Source organism: Trichosurus vulpecula, chromosome 1, assembly GCF_011100635.1.
Source record: "Trichosurus vulpecula isolate mTriVul1 chromosome 1, mTriVul1.pri, whole genome shotgun sequence".
Classification (NCBI taxonomy): Eukaryota; Metazoa; Chordata; class Mammalia; order Diprotodontia; family Phalangeridae; genus Trichosurus; species Trichosurus vulpecula.
Genome location: NC_050573.1, coordinates 431,618,114 through 431,638,008, shown reverse-complemented (window position 1 = coordinate 431,638,008; position 19,895 = coordinate 431,618,114). Strand labels below are relative to the sequence as shown.

Sequence of the window (19,895 nt, the reverse complement as noted above, 5' to 3'; positions counted from 1 at the left end):
CATAGTTTTTAGTTCAGTATTTTAATTTTAAAAATTTGAATGATGCCACTGTCATTGCAGAAGTACTCTGGAGCCTAGATATATTACAGGAAACTCATACAGTGCAGAATTTGGTGTAGCACTTGTCTGCTTTGAACTTTGTCCATGGGGGTGTTACTCAGTTACTCTCAGTTACGTGAAAGCAGATAGCTGTTGAGTGAATCTGTGACATGTGCCCCAGAGGATGGCATTTTAGTTAGGTCCTAAGTCATAAAATCAAAGAATGCATTGTTGCTCCCACTCAATGTTAATAATATTTTAAGAGATTTTTTAAAAATCTGGAAATTCTATATTTGGAATGAATCGTTTAGGCTTATAACTAATAATAGGATAGGATGATGCTTTTGTGTAATCTTAAAAAATGAAATAATCATCTGGCTCTGGATCAGAAGATTTGGTTTTGAATTCCGACTCATTTAAAGCTAGTTCTGCCTCCTCAGTTTCCTCATCTGCAAAATGAGAATACTACTTGCTTTTTTAACTTGAAATGGTTGTTACGTGGATCAAATGAGATAATAGGCTATTTGACATCTGGGTAACCCTTTTTTGAAAATAGGCCCATGTATTTCCAAAAATGCGTTCCCTAGAAAGAATACTCTCTGCATGCGGCACTCCAGGGAACGTTGCCTTGAACTGGGCAATTCGGACTAAGAAAGAGGACTTGGGTCTAAATTCCACTTCTATTCGAATTACCACCGTTACTCTTGCCACATAATCTCAATTTCCTCATCTACAGACTGTAGGAGTTAGACTACATGGCCTCTAAGGTCCCTTTTTAACTCTTAATTCTTGGATTCTTTGAATGCATTTTGTAACTGTAGTATGCCAAATAAATGTACCATTACTCATATACATCCCTTTCTTAAGAAAAACAAAGGCATAAAAATCTAAATGTAAGAAGATGATCAAGTGAGATGATCATTTTCATTCAGCTCAGTTTAACAACTTTGTTCAAAGCCTGTTGTTACATGTAAGGCACCATGATCGGTTCTACAGAGAACTACAAAGAGGAACAAAACCTAGTTGTTAAGGAATGTATAATTAGGAGATTACTTAAGTATATATGCTTCATGTTACAAAAGGATTTACTGCAGTTTTGTTTTTTTAATTTGGTTAAGAATTTGCCTGCAAGGTTTTTCTGTTCTACCAAGTGAGACTTTTTCTTACTTATAGTCTTGGACATTTCAACCTATGACCTTTTATTTACAAATGATAGGATGTATTCCGTCTAGGGAACCTGTCACATGTGACCCTGTTAGTCACTCATTCAGCAAGCATTTAAACTATATGTGCCAGGCACCGTGAAAATTGTTGGTATGTGAAGAAAAGCAAAAATACATTGTTGCCTTCAAGTTGCTCTGATTCTGATGGTTAGGACACAGAATGCAAACAACTATGAACGTTCAGAACGAGAAAGGGAAAGCTTTAGCTGCAGCATCTGTGGAGGGGAGCTAGAAGGTGGGAATCGAACTGTCTTGAAGAAATTAGGAGAGGAAGAACATCGTTCCTGGATGGGGGACAGTCAACGAAAAGGCATCAAGCCAAGAGATGGAATGTCTTGTATGAGGAACAAGAAGGCCATTGTCGCTGAATAGTACTGTACTTAGAGGGGAATAAAATTTGAGAACCTCAGAAAGGTAGGCAAAGACCAGACTTTGAAGGCTTTAAATGCCAAACACAAGATTTGACTCTGGAGATGTCATAATATTAAAGGAATGCTTTGGTGCTGCCTTTCATCTTTGTGCCCTTCACAGAGAGCTCTGTTCTTAAGAGAAAAAACATGGATGTGTTGCATTTGGAATTTATAAAGCCAGAGCGCTGATTTTTTTTTAGTAACTCTGAAAAGAAGCCTTGCTTTCTTAATGGCTTAAGAAATTAAATCTTCAATTCCTTGAAGTATTTACTGAATTATTTATCTTACAGGATTTGACTTCCCATGCTACATCATAAATCGAGTTCTTTTTTATAGATATGGAAAAAATATCTATTGGCCCTGAGTAGTGAGTGCAATGTGTAATAGTTAAATGTCTAAAAGAAAAGTTACTTTTTTTTTTTTTGCCATAATAACAATGACAACTTTATGATTACAAGGCTCATCATCATTATTTCATTTGGTTCTCATATCAACCCTGTGAAGTAGATGTATTTCGAGTGTTATAAGCTCTATTTTACAAATAAAAAACAGATGGAGATGAAGGCAATTATTTTTTTAAGTCAGATAGTAAAGTTCCAAAAGCAAGGAAGATGTCAGGAAGGGAAAAGAGATGACTTTGGAAGATCCTGAGAGATATCAAGGGTCTGAGCAGCTGCCCGAAAAGCACGAAGAAAGATATTGCCCTGAAGATGAGAAACCTCCTGAAAATTGGGGCATTCACACAGCCTAAAGAATGTCCTTCTCCCCCAAGCTCACCCTATACACAGAAAATTGCAGTTTCAACTGATGTTCTTGTACTCAAAAAAAGAGAGGGAGAGAGATGTCAGAGATGTTGGTTTTGTGCTCTTTTTTTCCCCTGTAACTGAAAATCAGCATGTGATAGGTAAGAGTTTTTCTTAGTGCTTTTTTGAAAAAATAGAGTTGTAATAGAAAAGTCTTTTTTGTTCTCTGTATTGCTATCAATACCATAAAATGCAGCTAAATTTTGTTAAGATAATTTGAATTTGGTTTCCTTTGTGAATCATTTTATATTCCTTTATACTTAAGTATAAATAAGTATACATTATACTTGGAAACTGCATTTAAAAAACAGTAAAGCTTTACTAAAGTCTAACTTGGGATAAGAAAAGCCCGTCTGAATTAGGGAAATGCTTGAATTACAGAATATTTTGAAATAAATTCAGCTTTATTTCAACTAAAGAATCTGAATTAGAATAATCAATCTATCTTGCTTAAATGAAGACTGATTTATTACTTTAATTTGAATTTTTGTATAATTGAATACTTCCTCACTTGAGGGTAGTTTATTCTCTTAAATAAGTAATTTTATGATCTTTATAATCTTATTTACAGAATTAATTTTGAATTGAACACACACTAAATCTCTTCTGCCATCAAGACACTATGCTGTTTGTTAGTGATATAGTTAGTGAGATATAACACAGTACCTACTCTCATGAGCTTAAATTTAATTTTTTTAGCAAACAGAATTTTTCTTTATAAATGTAAGAACTATCAATAAAAATACTAAAGGAAATTGAAAATGAAGGTGCAAAATCTTAGCCAGACGTTTTTGCTTTTATCAGGACAGAACCAAAAAGAATGAACCAAGATCAAACAAACAAAATGGATAGAAAGGTCGACTTTTATCCCAGAACAAATTCCAAATTCCTGAATCCCAAGCAAATGTTGTTTTACTATTGAGTTACCACAAGAGTTGGTTTAAAAAAGAAATACAAGAAAATAATGTATTTATCATACAGATTCGATTATACACTTTGGTTCAGGTGTTACTCAGAGTTTAAATACTATAACAAAACTTACCATAGTAATTGGACTGTATGTGGTTGGTCTTTTGGCCACCCTAACTTTGTATTAAAAGAGCTTCCATTGTGACATTCTTGTAGTAGGATTTGTCAAATGGACCATTGCAAAGAAATTTAAAGCTTTACTACTTGGATAATTATCTTCATGAAAAGGAAACTCTGAAATTATTATACAAGTAAGTTAAGCTAAAATATGTATATTTAAAAATTAATAATAATAACTGCTATTTGCCAGGTACTGTGCTAAGCACTTTACAGATATTATCTTATTTGAGCTTCATTACAGCCCTGGAAGGCAGGTGTTCTTATCATTCCCACTCTACAGATTAGAAAACTGAGGCAGACAGAGGTTAAGTGACTTACTTGTCCAAGGTTACACAGCTAGTCAATGTCTGAGGCTAGTTTTGAACTCAGGAAATTAATGAAAAGTCAATCTATTTCCTTTTCAAATTCTAGGTTCTAGAATGTGGAGTTTGTGAAGATGTGTTTTCTTTGCAAGGAGACAAAGTTCCACGCCTGCTTTTGTGTGGCCACACTGTCTGTCATGACTGTCTTACACGCCTTCCCCTCCATGGAAGAGCAATTCGCTGCCCATTTGATCGACAAGTAACTGAGCTAGGTAGAAAAACGTTTTATTTTAAATTTTTTAATCCTTTCTGTTATATCACTGTTAATTAAAAAAAAAATTCTCCACTTGATTTTAAATGATCAACAGCATAATACAAATAAAAGGAGGTTACAGAAAGCTAGTATTCTTTAGAAAAATGTTAGCCTTATATAAGATAGTAATTGGGAATAAAGTTTATCTCATCTGAAGTACTTAATTCCTGTTTGTATCATGGTTATTATAGACAGTTTAGGAAAATATGCTTTGTTTAAAAGCGTATTGATTTAATTCATCTGGTAAATGCAGATAAACTAAGTGATATAATTTGAATCCAATTAAACACCAATACATAATGTCTGCAGTCTCAGTTCATTAGAGTTAAAATGGAAGTACTATGAAGTCATCTATGTGTCTTGACATGTTTTCATTTAAGTGCAGGTTATGAGCAATGTATTATTTCTGAGAGATGAGGAATTTGCCGCACATGTGTGATAACTTCCCATTTTCTTTCTGTGTTATTAGCTAGAAGGGTTTGTGAGTTTTTAGATCTTCTGTGTATTTTTAAAACTTAACTGTAAATTTTCATTGGAATTTTCTGAAGTGTTTTTACAGGCAAATGTTATTTCATCTTTTTTTTTAATGGGTTAAGGCCTGCCAGAATGCTGTGTAAAATGAAACATTTTTCAAACTGTTAGCAGGCCTTGGTTTGTCATGAGTAAGAATCACAAACATAGAAGGCCAAGAAATAAATATTCAGGAATAATGATGGCACTAGGTACTAGGGAAGTTATGCTCTTTCCAATAAACATGCCTGCAAACCTTGTTTAAACTCAGTTAAGCATGACAATCACTGAATGTGCTGCCTCTTCCCAGCTGGCTGCTCGTGGCCTGTATCTTTGCCCCTGGGATGTCTCAGGGAGCACTGTGTTGTCTCATTAAGCCTGTGGCCTTCTTGCCCCCGAATCTTTGCAGGGTGCCCTGTATAAGCCCTGAATCCCGGCCTCTGGCCTCCATCTTTGCCCAAGTGCTTCTCCAGCAATCTGGAGGCTTTTCCCAGATCAGGTCCTTCTCTACCTGCCAACCTCTGCCTCTTGTCCCAGTCTCTGCTCTTGCTTCTGCTCCTCCCTACTAGGAATTAGTCCTCTTTGACTCACAGGACTCAACATAGCATTTGCAGCAATTTTGGACAAGAGATGACCCTAAACAGTTTAATTACCTCCTTCCCCAATGGAACTAATAATCTGATTGGATTTAGCACACACTGACCCCACCATGCCCTCCCAATCCCACTGATTCAGAATCCTTACTGTCATTGTATAAACGCTGTTCCACAGGTCCGAACTGCCTGCTCCCTTAATCCCATTTCCTTAAGTTCTGCTTCCCCAATGTCCCCCTCCAGGTATGTATCCAACTCTTTTGTTGTGCTCTGTGGAATGCTTACTCCATAGTTAACAAGCTTGATTTCATTTTAAACTTTTTCCTTTCTTCTTCTGGCATTCAATGATATCTGACTCTCTGTTGATAATGCAGCATCCCTGGCTGCTCTCTCTAGTACTGGTTATTTTCACGAGTACCCTCTGACTCACTGTCATGATGTGCGGGGTCAGAATACTTCTTCCTCATTGCCACTTCCAGATTCTCCCTCTGTCACCATCACTCAGACACTCTCATTTGAAGTTCATTCAGTCCATATTTATCACCCCGTTGTCATTCTGGTAAGCTATTATTTACTGACTCTTAAGACATTTTCCTTCCTCCTACGGTGAATTCAGTGCCTGGCTCTCAGTCTTTCTCTTCTCCCCAACTCCTGCCCTCTTTCTAGGGAACTTCAACATAATATTGATGCCCCTTCTATACTCCGACTTTCCAATTCCTCACTTCACTCATTTCTCACAACCTACTCTTGCCTTCTTGCTGACCCTCACAAGTGTTTCACTTCTGTCTTGATAAACTCTGGAATTCCTTTATCGTATTGTGTGGGACAATAATCCCCCAAAATGATATAACAATCAGAGATTTCTCAAGGTAAAGACAGAGGCTTTATTTGCAAGTCTCATGTGAGAATTGGGCATCGCCCACTCCGGAATGGTCTGGGGTGGGGAGGCAAGTTTCAGAAGGCAGACAGTCAGTTTATATACCCCTTAAAGGGCCCCCCAAAACCCCCTTACAAAAACAATTCTAAGAAGCCCCAAAACCCCCTTACAAAAACAATTCTAAGAAGCCCTAAACCCCCCTTACAAAAACAATTCTAAGAAGCCCCCCAAACCCCCTGGACCTCTATCCCCATCCATGAGGGGGTAGTTGGCCTCACATTCTTGAAACAAGGAAAGATTCTTAATCTAACACCTTAACCTCAAACTAACAGATGACTGTTACAAGCATGCTCACCCTATGTGTATGCAGGGTGTGAATATATGTGGTATATGTGCAAGTTTAAGCTGGGGAAAGGGGGGGTTTAATTCTTATATAGTTCATATAGATATAGTTCAGGCGTTGTAGAAGCTAAAATATTAAGTATCCTTTTCCTTAAATGAGAGACTCTGATTCATCCCATTCAATTCCTCCCCTTATTCCATAGTTGAAAGTCTCTCACACCAAATTTGGTAAGTTTCATCAGCTCTCTCATCAGTTTGGTCACTATCCCCATCAGGGGTCAGTTCCCATTCTTGACCCCTCAAAATCATCAGCCTCATGGACCCAGTGGGGTCCTCTAACTTAATCATTTTGGAGAATGTCTTATGCACAGTGGCTGTAATTAATTGCATCATGCATGGTGGGCAAACAGGGAGCAATATAACTCCACTTAGTGCCACTAGTAAAAACCATAGAACCTGTTTCCGCCAGGTTCCTCCAAACCAGGACCACCATGATACGCTGAGTGGGGGAGACCAGGTCTGGACTGGAACATGGGCAAGTTTTCTAATCTCTTTGTCAGTCTCTTACTGTTTTGTCCTACATCATCTATTGAGGAAGGCTAAGGGTAGACATTTAGTTCAGGGTAGCTGGGTCTCTAAGGCCAGTTTAGTGAGTTGTCTCTTCATCTCCTGATTCATTCTTTCGACTTTGCCAGACAAGGGAGGGTAACAAGGAGTATGGAACTCCCAAATAATATCCAAGGCCTGAGCCAAGGACTGCAGTATTTTAGCTGTAAAATGGGTCCTTTGGTCTGAATCAATCTGTTCTACCATCCTGTACCTTGGAATTATGTGCTCCAGTATGACCTTACTCACCACTGGAGCAGTGGCCCGAGGTAAAAGAAAGGCCTCTACCCAGGAGGTCAAGTGGTCCACTATGACCAGCAGGTATTTAAGGTGACCTATAGGGGGGCAGCTCACTCAGTGAAGTCCACCTGCATGCTTTGGAAAGGTCTGAGACCCGAGGGCCTGCCTCCTGCTGGAGCCTGGCGCAACGCAGACTTGTTTGTCCTTCGACACACAAGGCACCCATCCACCAGCTGTCGTGCTAGAATGTAAAGGGCAGGCAATACATACTGGGTCAGGACTGCATCACACAGGTTTCGAACATCCCACTGGCGGCCTTGATGTAGGTATTGCAGGACTTGCCTCATGCCTGCTTTAGTCAGTACCTCTCTTCCACCTGGGAGTAGCCACTGGCTGTCTTGTTCCTGGGCTCCTAAGGTCAGTGCCTTCTGCATTTCTTCGTCAGTAAAGGAAGGAGGAGGGAGATTCAGAGGAAAAGAGGGGATTAAGACTAGTAACCAGTCGGATAACTCAGGTTCCATTATTCCTGCCTTCCTTGCTTCCTCACCGGCAAAGCCATTGCCCCTAACTTCAAAGGATTGCCCAGTTTTGATGACCACCTAAGTGGATTATTGCCATATTACTAGGCAGCAGTAGGTTCCCTAGTATTTGCATGATTAAGGTGGTATGGGCTAGCTCTTTCTCCTTTACTGTTAATCATTCCCCTTCTGTCACTCCAAAGGAACCATCTATAAATAAGTTTATCCCCCCCCCACTCTTGTAGATCCCCCCCCAGGGGCTAGTGAACTAGCTCCAGGACATGGTTTACAAGGGGTCCCAGCAACTTGACACAATAGTGAGATTTATCATGGACCCCGGGAAGGGGTTAAATGCTATATACATATATTTACATAGTAGTAGCAGCAGTAATAGTAGTGTTAATGACAGTAGTGGTAGTAAAGGTAATAACGCTGGTGCCCCTCTACCTGCTGCCGTCCATGCATACAGGAGGACTGTTCTATATGAGCAGAACCAACCTGATAAGACTTTATGCAATTGTCTTTTCGCATACAGTAATCAATTAACCATTTTAGGTTTTAGCATTAAAACAACAATCAACAAAATAACCAAACCATTCTGATATTATTAATTCCTAAGTACTAAACAATTCTTAAATTTGATCACAAAACTTCTTCCATTCAATTAAAAATAAAGAAAACTAAACATTACTTCTGTAAATACTTGATTTAGACAGTAACTCCAATAGCTCAGTTAACAGTCTCACAAATTTCATAAATGATAGCAAAACAATTTTTGACTGAAAATCCCCTTTAAATAGAAACCAAACTTGATACAATTGTTTACCAAATTATGCAACAAAGGAAATTTTTAGAAATACAATAATACCATAAACAATTATCATCTATTTAAACTTTCAAAACCAAAACCAATCAATTCCCACTCTGGCGGCTTTACTTTTAGTCACACGTGTTCTGAAGTTGCAGTTGCCTTACAACGAAGAATTATTCATTTCATCATCATTGACATAAACTTCACATGGAAGAAAATCCACATAAAGTTAATGAATATGAAGCAATTATGTTTAACTTGAAACAGTTTACATTCAGATAGAGATAGCATTCGTTTTATGCCAAGCATTTTGCCAAGTATTTTCACAATCATTTGACTCCCATAATATCCTTGGGAGTAAATTCCACCATCACCTCCTTACTGAACAGTGAACTAAAGTAAATAGAGCTTTCTTGGAACCACATAATTAATAAATTTCTTAATGCCAAATATATACTTTCATGTCCACAATTTTTTTTGGAAGCTTTACAGAGTTTTTGGAATCACCTACTGTAATCAGGTCAGTTTAAAATGTGCTGGGCCAGCATTCCAACTACTTCTTTTTGGCCCTGGTACAAAGCAAACCTAAAGAATTTGAATCAATGCTGACAAAATATGATCCACTTTCCCTCCAGGTAGACACCTCTGGAGCTTGACAATTAATTAAACAGTAATAATCATAACTCACAATAACCAATATCTTTACCATAGCCAGTATCTACATTATATTTAATAGAACCCACACACGGATATAGGCCGAAAGGTGGGTGGGCACAATTCCTTCTATCTCTCCGTAGCCTTTTTTATTGATCTTTAAGTTAGGCGATCAGTCTTTCACTCTAAGCTTCCTGCTTAAGATCTTTGTTTGCTAAACTTGCTTTACTGCCAAATAGTAAAATAAATTCTAACGTTTCTTAAGCTTTAATTTCGAGTGACACATTACACTTTTATATTTTTGAAACAACCAGAATGAGTTCGATTCCTTTCCGGTTTTGGATCTTATTTCATAAAACTTTTCTCTTTGGGTGGACTTTGATTAAAGTCCCTTCAAAACTTTATAACCTAGACAGTAAAATACTTCTCTCTCTCCTCTCTGCCACCCACCTGCTCTTCTAAGGAGACTGGAGTCAGAGAGAGACAGAGAGACAGATCACACACTCACTCCACACAGAAACAAACACAGAAACGGATACAAACAAAGGGTGACAAGATGGATCCAGAAAGCTAATTTATTCAAAATTTTTGGGGTCCCCCTTTTCCAAATATATTTAGGCTAAAATAACTATATTTAACCATTTTCTTCCTATCCTTTCCCTTATACTTTGGCAATTCATTCCAATTTTATTTTTGCAATCGATTGCTTAGAGGACTATATACAGGTACCTCACACTTATACTCCAACTGCACAATTTTAGACTGCTCTTCCCCCATCCTCAGGGGTTTTACAGGAGTCGTCACCGAGCTCCCTGAGTCACAAAGACTCAGCTGAATTACCGAGGGAGGTCGCCTGCCCTCCTCAGTCACCCATGAAGCCTACTCAGCGGCGTCCTTTCACTGAGGTATTAACTCCGCACTTTGGTGACTACCAGAAGTCTACTGAAATGCCAATTACCTCCAGACCCCCAAGCGCTTACCTCCAGGTTGTACACGTACAAGTTTCCTGACTGCTCACACTTACTCACTGGCTGGCCGGGATTTCAGTCTCACATATGTAAGCCAAATTATTGTTGGAGTTTTAATAAGCAGTCTGTCTTACCGAGTCCCTCTCTCCAGTTGTTCCCCTCGGGCAGGCAGCTCCACTCCCCTTGAGTCCGAAATCTCCAGGAAATCCCGGTACGCACTGGGTTGTGGCTCCAATAAAAGGGGTCTGCCTCAGTTGAGGGTACTCCCGGGTTTTGGCACCAAAACTGTGTGGGACAATAATCCCCCAAAATGATATAACAATCAAAGGTTTCTCAAGGTAAAGACAGAGGCTTTATTTGCAAGTCTTGCGTGAGAATTGGGCATCGCCCACTCCAGAATGGTCTGGGGTGGGGAGGCAAGTTTCAGAAGGCAGACAGTCAGTTTATATACCCCTTAAAGAGCCCCCCAATACCCCCTTACAAAAACAATTCTAAGAAGCCCCAAACCCCCCTTACAAAAACAATTCTAAGAAGCCCCCAAAACCCCCTGGACCTCTATCCCCATCCATGAGGGGGTAGTTGGCCTCACATTCTTGAAACAAGGAAAGATTCTTAATCTAACACCTTAACCTCAAACTAACAGATGACCGTTACAAGCATGCTCACCCTATGTGTATGCAGGGTGTGAATATATGTGGTGTATGTGCAAGTTTAAGCGGAGGAAAGGGGGGGGGGTTTAATTCTTAAACTTAAAGATATAGTTCAGGCGTTGTGGAAGCTAAAATATTAAGTATCCTTTTCCTTAAATGATAGACTTTCATTCATCCCACTCAGTATCAAGATCTATCATTCCATTTTTCAACTTCTAGTCCCTCGGCTGTCACCCTAATTGGCTACACTCTCCTCTTTTCCCTGATCTGGTGAACTAGTTCAGCTCTACCGTATCTTCTGCGCTCGAGTCCCTTGCTGTCTTTCCTATCATAGATCACACCTGGCATACCCCCTACCTGAAATCACTCCCACCATCCGCTGCCTTTGCTCCTACTCATGTGCTGCTAAATGGAGCTGGAGAAAATTGAGAAATTGGGCTTCTTGGGGCCACTACAGATATGTTACATATTCTCATCTGGATCCTCACTGCAGTAAGGAATTATTTTATATTTCCCCTAACCAGTTCACTATCCCACTCAGCACAGCAACTTTTCCAAACCTTTTCATCTGTCCACAACTCTCCTGTCACACTTTCCCCTACCTTGTCAGCTGAGAATTTGGCCTTATGTTTTGCTGAAAAAAATTGAAGCCATTCACCAAGAACTCCCTCTTCTCCCCTAATTTCACGTCATTTGGATGTTCTCCCCATCCTCCCCTCCCCCCAAGTCACGTCCCTCACCCCTGTCTCAAATGAAGGGATAGTCTTTTCCTTGACAAGGCTAAGCCAAATTCTATGTAGGCTCTTCATCCCATGTCTTCTCCCTCTCCATACTGTCTTCTCTAGCAGATTGCCTCCTTTCACTAGTTTTCAGTCTAGCCCTGGCTGTTAGCTGCTTCCTTTCTACTTACAAACACTTTCATGTCTTTCCCATCTTTAAAAACCCCTCACTTGTTCTACCCATCTCCTCTAAGTATTGTTCTATTTCTTCCTTCCCTTTCATGGCTAAATTTCTCAAGAAGGCCATCCATAGTCTGTCTCTATTTCCTTTAAACTTCAGTGTGGCTTCCAGTTTCATCAATTGAAACTGCTTTCTCCAGAGTTATCAAGGATCTCGAAAAGCCAAATCTAATAGACTTTTTGACATTGTTAAAAACTCGCTTATAAATACTCTCTTCTCTTTAGATTTTTGTGATTGTGCTCTCTCCAGTTTCTCCTTCTCCATGAGCCTTTTGCTGAATCCTCATCTAAGTGGTACCTGCTCATGGTGGGTATACCTCAAGATTCTGATCTGGGTCTTCTGTTCTCCTGCTGTACTAGATTGCTTATTGATCTCGTCACTTCTTGTGGATTCAGATATCTTCTCTTTAGAGATGATAGCTAGATCTGTTTTTCCAGCCCTAATCTGTTTCCTGATTTCCAGTCTTATATCTCCATCTTTCTGTTTGACATCTTGAACTGGATGTTTCAGAGACAGCTTATACTCAACTTCTCTAAACAGACATTAATATCTTTTCCCAAATCCTCCCCCTTTTCAGTCTCTCCTGTTACTGTTGAGTAAACACCATTTTCCCAGTCACCCAGACTCAAAGCTTTGGTGTCATCCTTAAATCTTCACTTCAATTTCTGGTTTACTCTCTGATTCTAGAATATCCAGGCAGTTTTCCTTGATAATTTCTTGAAAGATGGTGTCTAGGCTCTTTTTTTGATCATGGCTTTTAAGTAGTCCAGTAAGTTTTAAATTCTCTCTCCTGTATCTGTTTTCCAGTACAATTGTTTTTCCAATGAGATATTTCACATTATCTTCTATTTTTTCATTCTTTTTGGTTCTGTTTTATAATTTCTGTATTTCTTATAGAGTCATTAGCTTCCATTAGCTCCATTCTAATTTTTAAGGAATTATTTTCTTCAGTGGCCTTTTGGACCTCCTTTTCCATTTGGCCTATTCTGCCTTTCAAGGCATTCTTCTCCTCATTGGCTTTTTGGAGCTCTTCTGCCATTTGGGTTAGTCTATTGTTTAAGGTGTTATTTTCTTCAGTATTTTGGGGGGTCTCTTTTAGCAAGATGTTGACTCATTTTTCATGATTTTTTTGCATCACTCTCATTTCTCTTTCCATTTTTTTCTCTACTTCTCTTACTTGATTTTCAAAATCCTATTCAAGCTCTTCCATGGCCTGAGACCATTTCCTATTTTTCTTGGAGGCTTTGGGTGTAGGAGCTTTGACTTTGTTGTTTCCTTCTGGTTGTATGTTTTGATCTTCCTTTTCACCAAAGTAAGATTCTAGGGTCTTATTTTTTTTCCCTCCACTCATTTTCCCAGCCAGTTACTTGAGTTTTTAACTTTGTTAAGGTAGAACCCTGCTTCCAGCGTGGACGGTGTACAGCTATTTTCAGAGGTACTTCTAGGGGCCTATAAATTTTCAGTTCTTCCAGGGTGGTATGATCAAAAGAGAGGTGGTTACTCCTTTCCTGGCCTGTGCCGTGGTCTGTGAGTGACCACAAGCACTCTTTTCTGCCTCGGAACTGTGAGGAGAATTCCCTCTCCACCACTGCCACAAGCTCCACCACACCAGCACTCCTTACCCCCAGGACCACCCCAGGACTGCGACCCAGATCCAAGCACAGGCAAAGGAAGATAATCCTGCCTCAGCACCAGCAAAGACATCCCTTCAATCCCCTTCTGATCAGCCACTCAATCCCCCCACTGTCCGTGGGCCAAGAGCTCCAGAAGCAGCCACTGCTGCCTCCACCACCTCTACTGCCCCAGGACTGGGGCAGGACCACGTTCCTCTCTCATCCAGGTCTATACTGACCTTCTAAGTTGTTTTTGGTGTTTGTAGATTGAGAAGTTGGGAGACCACCACAGCTACCAGTGATTCAGTCCCCTGAGGGCTGCTCCAGGTTTGCAGTGGGGGGGCCCAGTCTGTGCCAGCACGACTAGCATTGGTCTGCACTCCTCTCCCAGCCAGGTGCAATAGAACTTTCCTATCAACTTTCCAGGTTGTCTTGGGCTGGAAATTTATTTCACTCGGTCATTTTGTGGGTTCTGCTGCTCTTGAATTTGTTTAGAGTCATTTTTCAGGTATTTTGAGGGGTTTGAGGGGAGAGCTCAATCAAGTCCCTACTTTTACTCTGCTGTCTTGGCTCTACCATAGCCCCCCACAGATCCCGGTTTGGCTTGTCTCCTTTTTACACTTTCTTGCTGTTCTTTTCATAAGACTCCATCTTCTGACTTCTTTTCATTGTCTGCCTCCATACCTGTAATTTTTCTCCCTTCTCAACTCCACCTCCTGGCTTCCTTCAAATCTCAGCCAACATACCATCTTCTCCCAGAATTCTTTTCTGGTGCCCATTGATAATAGTGTCTTCCTTTTGAGATTACGTCCCATTTGCTCTGTATCTCTTTTGTATGTACAGAGTTGTTTTGTAGGTTTTCTCCCTCATTAGAATGGAACTCCTTGGGGATGGGGACTGTTTGTGCCTTTTTTTGTGTTCCCTATGCTTAGCACAATACCGGGCCTCATAGTTAGCATGTAATAAATGCTTCTTGATTTCAATGAATGAAAAAAACATAAAGCACTACTATTTGGAATGAACGGTGCTAATTGCTAGGAATACAAATAGACAAGTAAAACAGCCTTCTTGTTTTCAAGATTACATTCTAATATGGAGAGACAACAAATATAGGAAGTATCAGGTGCAAATCAGAGCTAAAAACCTTGTACTCCTTAGCATGTAGCAGGAAAGTAGATGTGAATGTATCATTAGTTTCATTTTCATTGACGAGGATATGTCCATTTCTGATGTTGAGGCATTTGACAGTGCAAAGTACTTTGTGACAATAAGTTTCCTTTCTGGCTTTTTAGCAGGTATTGCTGCTAAGGAGGTAGCATTTAAGGGCCCATAGAGCAATCAACAAGGCAGATGTCTTAAAAGTGTTATTGCCCTTTGATGACAGCTTCAGGGGACAGTGATATTTCCATTGCTCTTGGTTTTACTTGGTTCTCTCTGGCAGTTTGGCATTGATGTTGGTAGGGATTGCAGGCCTCTTTTCCACATAAGTTGTTCCCCTTCGTGATTTTCGTTGTTCAGTTAAGTCAGGTCCAACTCTTTGTGACCGTGAGGGATTTTCTTGACAAAGATACAAGAGTTGTTTGCCATTTCCTTCTTTGGCTAAAGATACAAGAGTTGTTTGCCATTTCCTTCTTTGGCTAAAGATACAAGAGTTGTTTGCCATTTCCTTCTTTGGCTCATTTTGCAGATAAGGAAACTGTGGTAAACAGGGTTAAGTGACTTGCCCAGGATCACACAGCTACTAAGTATCTGAGGTTGGACTTGAACTTTCAGGTCTTTCTGACCCTAAACTTGGTACTCTATCCACTATGCGACCTAACTGCCCCTTTATAATAATGTATCATAAATTTCTATATATAACACACTGTGCTAGACTTAAAGAATTCAGAGACAAAAACAAAAAATATCTGTCCTGAAGGAATTTATATTCTACAGCAAGCCCGAAAAATGAGATCATTGAATCTCAGTGATAATGCTGTTGTGTGCTCTATAGATTGGGTATGGTTGTTATCTTTAAGTTGCTTACAGTTTGCTCTTTCTTATATAGTACTAGGGAGCAGCCTTTATTTTCGTGAGTCTGTAATTTATTTTTGTTATTATCAGTTGTTTAAATGTATAATTTTGAAAAGGGGAGGAATTTAGGCTTGCATGGGAAGGTCCTTTTTAAAAAAACTTATAAGGAAGGATACTACAGCCGTTCCCACATGCATTTCCAATTGCTTCTGGGTTTCAGAGATGTTTCAGTTTTTGTATTTGTAGCCAAGAAAGGGATACAATCACATCCCTTAAAGTTGGGACATAACAACTACTGTGTTTTGGTCTAGAATTGAGGCTTTGTTGCTACCATGCCAAGCATGCCCAGCCTAATAGTTTTCTGAGCTTTCCTAACCCTTTCAGTTCTGGATAAATTAGAAGTTCAGGACAGAGAAGGAACTGAAGCATTGGTCTGCACCAGCTTTTAACTGCTCTGTCAGCCAGGCTAGAGGTAGACTGGTATGAATTTTCATAGTCTTTTATGCAAATGTAATTGTTCCAAAACAGCAAAAAAAAAAAAAAGACTTTGATAGTGGAAATAAAATTTCAGGCTGTCTGTTAAAGCTGTACAAATAATAGTGGCTTCTATTACATTTATTATGACTATGCATAAATGTCTTAAGCATTTCAGCACAGATAAAGGATTGTTTTCTTACATTTAAGTTGAAAAAGTCATGTATTAACCAAGCTGATTAGTTACCAGCTTTGTCAAGAGAAATATTTACTTTTAAAGGTATAGATAAATAAAGAGAATGTTTTCCTTTCTTCTTTCTTGGTGATTCTATTCATATTTCAGTATACGGAGGGAGGATTTTGTGTTGTTATTGGACGAAGTGGGTTGATGAGTAGGGGATATCAGAGGTGCTTAGAGAGTGCATAAGTAAGGAAGTAGCACAGATTAACATTTACAGAGAATTCAGACCATAAAGAAATCTAGAATAGCACTGGAATTCCCTAGGTTCATTGTATTTACCATAATTTTGTGATGTGCCATTTGCCTTCATTTACAGGCAATACAGAACTGTGAGGTGAGTTAACTCTTTGAAGGTGTTAGAATGTTCACCCTCTTTGAGATGACACCTGTTGTTGGGGTTAATTAGGTGATAGTAAGACTCGAACAGAAATCTGACTACTTCTATGAGAAGAAATGCGATACAATGGATGAACACTGCATTTCAAGTCCTCTGACCTTTATTTATATTTCAGCTTTTCTACTTAATACATTTGTTACCATGGGCAAATAACTTAATCTCCTATGAGGTCCAAATTAGGGAGTTGTACTAAATGAATTCTAAGATTCCATCTAACACTAGGTCCCTTGGTATCCTGTGACCATAACTTATTTTTATAGACATTTGAAAAGAATTTTGAAGATGTTATTGCTCCATGAGTTTTAGTGACCTAAGGTCATTCAAAAAAGTAAGCAATAGAAAAACGTATTTGTAAAGCTCTCTGCAAAATCAGATGATTACTATACCAGAAAACTGAGAAATTTCATGATGTGTTGCAACACATCTTTTGAATTTGCAACTCATTGGGAGAAATGTCTAAGTGTTGGTAGTTCTGCATTTGACTGGCAAGAAAAGCAACACGTTCAGGACTTCATGTTGGGAAGATATTTTAAAATATTGCAGAATTTTCAGTGTTTGTCCCAAGAATGAAGGCTGTGACTTCACCAGCAGTCTTCTTCCCTTTAAGAGGTCTTGACCTTTTCACTATAGTTTATAATTAACTTTTGTGCAGCACATGAAAGAAATTGGTCTGGGTTTGGAAATTCACATAATTTTTTTTTTTGTTTTGAAGTAGAGTAGGGAAGGTGATTTTGGTCCAGGCAGAGTTTTTAGTTCTCATAAGTTTGCGAAGATGATAAAATTGAAATAAGTAAATGCTAAGAGTGACAGCTTAGAAAATTAATTGATTCAGTGAATTGTGCTTTTTTTCCCTTCCCATTTCTGAATAGCTCCTTTTCTGAAGATGAGTACTTTCTGTCTGCCTAACAGTATGGAAGCTTCTAAATTCAGGAAATACAGTAACTTCTTTTGATTTATGATTATTTATTTTGATTTATAATTACTTCTGTTCTTGGATTTTGCTTTTTTGTAGGCATACAAAAACTTGAGAAGTGTGCTTATTTCCTAATGTTCAGTATTATACAGCTGCATATGTAAAAAGAATCTTAAAACATCCAAGAGCAAATTAAATGACCAAATCTATTATTAGTATCACAATACACTGTATTTAAAAATTTAGTACATATAAAACTTTTTTTTGAGAAAGTCAAGTTGCATCTTAAATACCTTAATATTTTAAAAAATTATATTGATAATTTTGCTTTTATATTACCTACATTTTTCGATTGCACCCTTACCACCTGCCTACTAGAGAGCTATCTCTTGTAACAAAGAATAAAAAGGAGAGATAAAAAACAGTTCAGCAAAACTAACCAACATGTCAGCCATATCCAGCCTCATACAGTGTTCTTCACCCATAGTCTCTTGCTTCTGCAGAAAAGAGAATAAAGAACGTTCTTGTTTCTCTTCTTTGAAAACCACATTTATATTTCTAAATTAATAAGGTGTTTGTGGATCTGTAACAAACACTTCAAAAACATTATGCTCCTATTTGAATGAAATTGAATTTAAAACATTTATTATATAAAAGTTATGTGCTAAGCACCGGAAATGCAAAAACAAAAGTAATAGGTTTTTTAAATCAAGTTAATCTTTAATGGCTAAAAAAGCTCTTTGTAATTCAAACCAGTGTGAAGAAAGAATCCCTTGCCACCCCACACCCCCACACCACACTTCTTAATGGTGTTAATAGTTATAGTGTTAAATCCAGAAAGATCCACAGGAAGGTGAGCCAGAGCTCCAGGTCAAGAAGATTGCATTTATATGCCTGTTTTCCCCAAAATTTCTAAAACTAACATAGAAAGAGGAGAATATTTTTCCTCCCCATGGCTTTAATTTATAGAAATTGTACATCTCTGGTGCTAAGTAACATGTAATTCTAAGTAATGGTTGTTTGATCAGTTACTTGTATGTGTTTGAGCTCTAGAATGCCTAACTGGTGAATAAAATGGATTATTTGACTGAAAGAGCCTTAACTGATTGACCCATATTTTGGGTTTTCTTTTGATTGTGTAAGCCTCCATGTCTTAAGGAGGAGCATGAGTTTCCACTTACATGGGTCTGCAGTGTCATGGGAACCTAATTAAGAGACTGCTGCCTGCCTTGTGACTATAACCTTGTATCTCCATGTATGAGAATATGGAATGTATAACCACAAGGTTAAATACAGAACCAGGATAGGACAGAACTAATAGGCACAGTAGGCATCTTAGTTCCTGTTTCTATTTTAGATTTTTGAGACAGAAACTTGTCTCCATAAATGGTAGAAGTCATTGGAAAATTAGAATTTTTTTTAAAAATATGAATTTCCTTAGTTTATTTGGTGGTGTCAGCATTCTCAATAACATAAAGCATTTTTTCCCAAAGGAAATTAATTTTATAACTTGTGGAATAGAAAAAGAATATTGCAAATGAAACTGTAAATGCTTATATCACACAGCTTGCTTTTCTTTTTAGGTATATAGTGAATTCAGTACACACCTTTCAAAGCTGTCCTGCTCATCTGTGTTTCCTTTTGGCTTTCTTGTTGTTTTTTTCTCCTGTGCATTCTTTTAAAAAAATGTCTCAGTGACTTTTTCATTCTTTTTCTTTTTGGGGGGGTAACTCTATGGCTAGCTTCCCTCCACTCTCATTCTCTTCCAGTTCCAAAAAAGAAAAGCATAACCTTCAAGGATAGGAAATTAAATATGAGAACTTTTTAATTTTAGAAATGTGAAAATTATATTTTATTTTTAAAAATTAGATTATGATTTAAAAATCATAGCTGGAATGTAGAATGAAAGGTATAGTGTTGTTTTGTTAAACTCATCTTTATTTTACTTTTCAACTAGGAGATTCAGGTGTCTGGGGATTGAAAAAAAATTTTGCATTGTTGGAGCTTTTGGAACGACTACAGAATGGCCCTATTGGTCAATATGGAACAACAGAAGAAGCAGTTGGATTATCTGGAGAGGTATTGGTTATGTTCAGTTAAAATTTTGGAGGGTGGAGCAGGTATGGAAATATATTTTTATTAACTTGGTAAGATATTTATCCATCATCAAATGTGTAGAATCCAGATTTCAGAGGACAGCTGAAAAGCTGAAGTTAAGCATAAAATCCTCAGATGTCACTGAAAATAAGAAGAAAGCATGTATGCTTTATTTAGTAAGAGAGGAGTGAATCATTGCCACACTTCTTAGGCAGAGAGTATAATTCAGTGCTTCAGTA

At 38.4% G+C, this 19,895-nt stretch overlaps 1 protein-coding gene across 2 annotated transcripts in view; it reads left to right on the top strand.

Moving 5' to 3' along the window:
- The window catches only part of TRIM23 (tripartite motif containing 23), a 65,740-nt gene that overhangs the window by 1,845 nt on the left and 44,000 nt on the right, over positions 1 to 19,895 (top strand). The window contains exons 2-3 of one of the 2 annotated variants that reach the window (XM_036762069.1): positions 3,976 to 4,138; positions 19,517 to 19,638. In XM_036762069.1, coding sequence (XP_036617964.1) covers positions 3,976 to 4,138; positions 19,517 to 19,638 — 285 coding nt within the window. The remainder of the gene's footprint in view (positions 1 to 3,975; positions 4,139 to 19,516; positions 19,639 to 19,895) is intronic. The other variant, XM_036762076.1, reaches the window with a different exon arrangement.